Consider the following 7,361-nt stretch of genomic DNA (forward strand, 5'->3'; position numbering starts at 1 on the left):
ACAGAACAAGTGGTCATTAATATAGCGTAAGACAGAATTCGAAATCTATGTGAACCTTCCCAAGAATTTGCATTGAATGACTCTCATGCGAGAAAGTTATATCACTTAAGTTTTTTGCATTTTTTACATTCGCCAAATTATTGTTTGCACATTCTATAAGAGTTCAGTGAAGTGCAAGTTAAGTGATGTTTTTTATACTTAAACATTAACCCAAACTGTTAGACTTATTCAAAATTGTAAAATATATCTACTTTATATAAAAATAACGTTGTGCAACTGGTCTTGTAATAAAGCCATTTTTCCAGGCAACCCGAATGTAAGAGGATATAAAAATGATTATATAAAAAATGTGACGGTAAAAAAAGCGTAAGTTAAACTTTAACTATGAGAAATAAAATCACTAAATCAGAAAGTTGTTTCTGTCTCTGGCTCTGGCTAAACACAGTTTTGATTTATAAAAAATGGTAAAAATTTCAAATTTCGAGTTTGCTAGCCTATATTCATTACTGTTGCTGGAGTTCGTATAACTTCAGGGTTAAGAATCACATGCTTTACCAATTGACCTACTGCTCCTCGGTACAGAAGGCTGCCTTGCGATTCTGTAACTCACTTTTTCCACATTACCTATTTGGAATCTACGGAATTTCATATATAGTTTAATATAGTTCCATATATTTTCAACATGTGTTCTTAATATTATGACACGCAATTAGCAATCAGAGTAACAGTGCAACAATATCTCATACAAAACCAGTGTGACTACAATCTATAGAAAGGCGAGATGGATTGACCTGAGATCGATCCACTATTACTCATGGTTCCTATATTTAACGAATTATGAAACGTATTTACGATACGGTGCAATATAACGTAACAAGCTTAGGTTAATATATAGTTAATATATAAGTAACTTTATTATAGGATCTGCGAATATGTTCAACGGACTGCCTTTGCAGCTGCCGGAGATATTGCCCTCAGTGCTGTAATATCGTTGCCAGTGTTAACACTTAGCAAACCTTTATTTATTTATTTATTAACACTTCGTTGCATGTACATAAATAAAGTACAATTGACATAATTAAATAAAAAGGAGAGCAACTGGCGGCCTTATCGCTTTCGAGCGATCTCTTCCAGGCAACCACTGTGAGAAAATAAAAAAAATGTATTAAATTACATAAAGTAGGCATGAAGTGCAAAAATACATGTATGACATATAGTTGTTAAGAAAAAGAAACTAAACAGGAACAAAAAACAAACTAATACGGGTTCATGAAAAAAAAAAAAATAGTAATAAAAACTGCACATGAATCATTATAATTTAATTTAAGATCAGTCTCACGTCAGTTAGTAGGTATTATTTAGTTAGGGATACGATGTGGACAGGTAATGTTTGTACAGAAGAAATTTAAAGGAAGATAGAGAGGGAGCTAAGCGAATAGGGACTGGACTCGCCAAGAAAGGAGGAGTTATGACACGGGATTTCAAGGATATTGTTTTCGGAAGAGCGTAAGCTATAGTTATGGGATCCCAATTTTTTTACCGAATGTATAATGATAATAACAGGGTCTAAAGCAGTGGCAGCGCAAGTGATCTTTTGTTCACGTCCCTGTCTGTCAGAACTGAGTTTAAAAATGGAATTAAGAGTGATTATATCCAGGGGCCGCTTACTGACGTATCATTTCTAGTAATAATTGTTTGGTAGGCATGAAATGCAAAGTAAATTTTTGTAGGGACGATGTGTAAAATATTTACCTATAAATCTAAATATTCTTTTTTTTAATAGAAAACACAATACGATTTTTTTTTCTTCTTTTTTTCCGTTTATAATTAACAGATTATTTATACGTGTACATATTTTGACAAGCTTATGGAGGTAGCTCGTTTTAGGAAATAATTTTTGTCCTTAAGACCATCATCGTAATACCGATAATTAAGAAAGCAAATGCCAAAGTTTACTTTCCCATATATATGACCAAATAGAATGTTCTTCATACACTGTCGTAATCACTTTTAATCGTAATTTTATGGCATTCGTTACTTAGTACGCACTTAGCTGTAAGCCAATTCGTTTTTGACAAACGGAAATCCTACGGCTTGTCTGTAAATCTTACCCAAAGACAGAAGCATTTCTTTATATTCTGACGTGACGCCTATCTATTCTAGATATTGGAGATTTCTTTTAAAACAGTAACCAAATTCTAGCAAAACTAAAGATGCAGCCTCCGTATTCTGTAAAAAGCGATCGAATTCATTTACAAATAAACCTCAACCAGTGCAGTAATTGGTAGATTACTTTTAGATTTAATTTAACTTCTTTTCTGACTTTCATAAGTGTTCTTGTTTAGTTATATGAATAAAGTTATTTTGAGTTTCTCTCTCTATCTCTCACAATAATAGATAACATTAAGTTTATTGTGTATCATAAACCTGTATCATAAACTCGTACAATGCAATATTAGATTAGATCAAATTAGTTATAAATGTTTACTAACCGCACTTTGTACACTAATTGTAGACCAATTATACAAATAAATAAAAATAAAAAAAAAGTTTAGTTTGCCTTAGGTACTTAAAGAATCGACTGATCAGCAATCAGCCTCACTCTCTCTCTTCTGACTGGATTATGCATCTCTCTGTTATGAAGAATATTAAAAACCGTCGCACATTAAACAATTTGTGGCGATATTAAATGTATCACTTGGCGCTCATCGCCGGTGGCAAAAGTTAAAATTTTTGGCATTAATTCTGAATTGTTTTGCCAATTACCACCATGTTTGTTTTATTTCATTACAAGGTACCGTGGTAACTTGATTTATTTTACGACCAAAACTGCAAATATTTAAGTTGATCTTAACTGCTGAGTTAATGGATGAATGCAGTTTATCAATGTCATTCAATTTTCCTTGACTTATTGAGAAGATAAGTTTATACTTTGTATACAATTAAAAAAGGTCACATTTCCTGTGTCAAGTATAGTAAGTAATATACTTTTTTCGAATTATGAAGCTAAAGTTTTCCAAAAAATTTATTATAATCATTGAATTAAAACTTATTTTAAGTTTGCTAATTAATAAATTAAATAGAATTATGTATGAACTCAAGACTTTTGGACCATCTTTGTATAGAAGAATGTATAAGGTGTATGTATGTATTAGGAAAATAAATGAGATCAAATTTTAAAAGTGGTGAGCGGATTTTATGTATTTTTTTATATATAATAGAGGGGGCGAACGAGCCTGCAGGACGCCCAAAAAGGGCAGTCATCTCAGCCCATAGACACCCATTTTTAGTGGGTGTGTTGCCGGCCTTTGATGGAGGAGTACAATAAATTGTAATTCTTATTTAATAATATTTCGTTTTCTATTCGTTCAAGACAGATGCAGCTTTTAAATATGTATTAACTGAAAACACTGACTAAATAAAAATATTGACTTCGAATAAACAATTGGTACCAGATAAAACATACATTGCCCCAAATATCGCCTTTTAGCACCATTTTACGCAAGAAGGCTCGTTACACTTTCGAAAGCTCTTCGAACTTGCAGGGTCATAACTGGTTATATAACCCTATATTTGCTGGAGAAAGTGCGTTAACCTAGGTAACCTATCAATGACGCAAAACCTAACTGGTTTATATATAGGTAATGTTAAATGCAATTATGCAAGTAACGCATGTGATGGGTGTAGTTATATAATTAGCTGCAAAACTGTTATAATTCGATATAAAATTTCACACTTAGATTATACTGAGATGTATGCTTAGTACAATTTGTGCCAATGTGCGTTACAGCGATAAGTAATTATTTTAATACCTTATATTTTTCATAATGTTTCGCGTTAGGTCAGTATTTTTATGTTATGTGTGGAGTTTTATTAATAAGACTTTTTATTAGAGCGAAACGCTAAAAGTGTTATAAATCTTTTATGAATTTAATGCGATGACGCTGTATATGTGTCTAGCTAAATATAATTTACATAATTAAGATAAGTATATCGAATAAATTACGATATAATTATTGGATGAATCAAGGATTAAAACGTATAAACCAGTTGTGAGAAAGTAAAAGTAGGTTTAAAACAAAAGTGAAATGCGCAATGCCACATTTGATATGTTAATTGGATCATTATTGGCTTACTGTTTTCGATACCAAGTAGCATGTCATGATGACGATATTTTGATTATTTATAATAGGGAGATATGTAAAAATCTTTAATACAAAAATAGAAAGAATTTATTTACAGAAACTTAAAACAATTCGATCACAATTGACTAATTTGTTCAGTGGGGCACGCCGTATGATGATGATGGGGAAGGGAGGCCGTATGAACCAGAGGGGGCGTTGATGGTCGAGTAACCTTGACCGCTGGAGTAACCGCTTGGGTAGCCGCTGGAGTAACCGCTGGAGTAACCGCCGGAGTACCCGCCGGAGTATCCGCCGGAGTATCCGTTGGAGTATCCGCCGGAGTAACCACCGGAATGGTCCTCAACAGCCTGGTGGTATTGAGCAACTTGGATACCTTGTTGAAGGGATTCTAATTCCACACCAACGATTCTGTCATGGGGTACTCCGTAAACGGGAGCGCCGTAGTGAGATGAGATTCCATGGCCGGAAGAGGAAGACTGGTAAGCCTGGTTGTGGATCTCGTCCTTGAGGATGACGTGACGGATCTTCTCCAATAGGTGTGGGTCAATGTGGTAGCCTTCTGAGGTCTGGTGTCCAACTGGGACTGAGCTGTAGTGCCCACCGCCGCTTAGGAGGGATCCAGAACTGCCGTGGCTGATCCCTGGGGCAGAGTAACTGTACCCAACTGGGGGTTCGGCAACGGCACAGCCGATTAATGCCAAGGCGACCTGTTGACAAAGGGTTAATTATAATTAACATTTATTTATAAGCGAAATAATGATACCTGATTCAATTGTTTTTGACTTGATTATAAAATTATTTTTGTTCTAGAATCGAAAACTAAAATTTAAAATTCGAACGCTAAAATTCCAAACGCTTAACCCCCGATCCTTTGAAAGGATGCAAGGATATTTCACAAGGACACGGACACTGAACACTGACACTTGTCACAACACTGCAGTCCACTTACGATTGTCCACTGAGCCATGATGTGACCGGATCTGTTGCTCGTAGGTGTATGATGCCTCCAAGACTGGTCAGCGTTTATATAGCAAGTATTCTGCCTTAACTTTTACTTACATCCGCGCAGATGAAAACGAACGCTGTGTACGAATAAACTAGTAAACGTGTATTTTAAGGACTACACAAGACATATTTTATTTTTTAATGTTTGGGTGACTCAATCGAAATTGTATACTGCTTTAAATTTAATTTTGATTTTCGTTGTACATATATTTCACTCCTTTTATGTGTAAGTGAGTAATATATATAACATGAATTTAATAAAGCTCATGCATATAATAATCCTTTTAAAATTATTTATAAATTCAATTCAAGGTCAATTCTATTTTCTGTGTAAACATTCCGAAATCACAATAAATAATGTTATTGCAGATTTATAGCTTTATTTTAATTACGAATGCACATACATTAAAAATAAAATAAATAAATTATTAAATTTATCAAATTGTGTAATAACATCCAAAAGCCAATTTGTGCGAAAGTGTACCAAAAAGATTAAAAATGTATATTCTCAGCGATTGTACTAGAAAGGAGTTTTGAGTAACACAATTACGCAGTCTCACATATACTTTAATATGTATATATAATATTAAAACAAAACTAGTTGTAGATCATACGATATAGATTGAGCAAGCGTTGCTTCTTTAATACACGGTCGGGTGAACCCGCGATGATTGTATCCATGCAGTTACCAACATAAAACCTGACATGGAAATTTGAAACCAAATTCTTTGGCATGAGATTTGATCTCAAGTGGTACCGCCACCAGATGGTCAGAGATAGTCAGGGACTCTCCATTGCACTGCTGGCCTTTGACGGGGTGTTACGCTCTGTGTATACTTTAATGGGTAGCTGCTTCTACATAGCGGCGGTGCTGGCAAAAAAGTACAAAAACGCTTTCTTGTTCTGCCAAAAATCTTTATCGTCTAAAAAGGAGAGGACCTCATTTAAAACCTGGTTACATTAAATTGATTCGACAAGAACGTAGATAAGAGACGAATCTAGATATATAACCTGTAGATGCTCGGTGGTTCTGTCCAAAGTGCCAGTAATTCCATCAGAACGAAGTTCTAAGTTTAAAGAATATGTGGAAAAGCACTGAAGGTTAACGGCTGAGTTTTTTTTCATGACTTGCAGCAATTGGTCAGTATAAATATGAAAAACTGGGTCATACCTGATTTTTTTATAAAATATTGTGAACTGTATTGTCCTAGTTGTTTAGATCTTCCACTGCAGATAATTCTCTATTCTGGGTTCAAATTCTGGATTGGACTTCTACTTATGGACTACTATACTTTGCGGTTAACTGAGGTGTTAACGTTTGTAACAGTGCATTTGAATTGAGTCTAAAGACGTTAAGTTAATAGGATAATTAATGGTTCTATCCAAACATTAAAAATCTGCATATTGCGTTTAAATCTACACAAGTTTACAAAGATTTAAATGATATGCGAGAACATAATCATTAATTACCTTACATAAACAGGTGTAATTGTTTATTTTTACATAATTTCAGAGTTATGTGTTAGTTTTTATTCCACTCAAAATAAAGAGCGGAATTAAAACTAGGCTGTGTTCCAGTCAATTGTCCTTTACAAGTCTCGATCTATCTCTAGATACATGAAGTTGTTCTGGTGTAAATATAACGGTGTGTTATTGAATTTGGTGAAAAATGATAGAAAATGTGTTGCACATTTTGGACTTTCATACTCATTAACTCAGATCACACCAAGAGTGTGATATATTTTTTGATCCAATCCTTTATTTATAAAAAAAATATCAGTTATGCTTACTGATAATTTCAAAAGGCGCAAACATAATTTAAAATAAATTAAGGGACGATTTTTTTTTCTAACTGTAACAAGACTAATAAAAAATAAGCCTGCAACAAACAAAACAGCGCTGCAACCTTTTAGGTCTGGGCCTCAGATTTCTGTATCAGTGTCATGATCATTATTTAATTAATAGGCAAGTAATTGATCAACCTTCTGTGCCTGATACACGCCGTCGTCTTTTGGGCATACGAGCGCACTCGCTTGTTTTGATCAAAAAATTAAACACTTCCAATGCACACATAGAAAGTACATTAGTGCATAAGACAAGTATAGGATTTGCTCTAATCATAATACTTTATTACTAGCAACATGAAACGGGTTTAAATAAGTTTTTTTTATTATTCTGATCACGAATAAAATAACGAACTTTTATTTTACA

The 7,361-nt window shown here is 33.9% G+C and overlaps 1 protein-coding gene across 1 annotated transcript; it reads right to left on the reverse strand.

The window, feature by feature from the left end:
- Positions 1–4,214: 4,214 nt before the first annotated feature.
- Positions 4,215–5,231, reverse strand: LOC125054789 (probable peroxisomal membrane protein PEX13). The gene is made up of 2 exons (XM_047656888.1): positions 5,095–5,231; positions 4,215–4,852 (listed from the first exon to the last, which is right to left on the reverse strand). Exons 1-2 carry the CDS (start codon positions 5,110–5,112, stop codon positions 4,280–4,282), a joined length of 591 nt encoding a protein of 196 aa, XP_047512844.1. The 5' UTR covers positions 5,113–5,231; the 3' UTR covers positions 4,215–4,279.
- Positions 5,232–7,361: the final 2,130 nt, after the last annotated feature.

The sequence above is a fragment of the Pieris napi genome, chromosome 12 (genome assembly GCF_905475465.1).
Source record: "Pieris napi chromosome 12, ilPieNapi1.2, whole genome shotgun sequence".
Lineage (NCBI taxonomy): Eukaryota > Metazoa > Arthropoda > Insecta > Lepidoptera > Pieridae > Pieris > Pieris napi.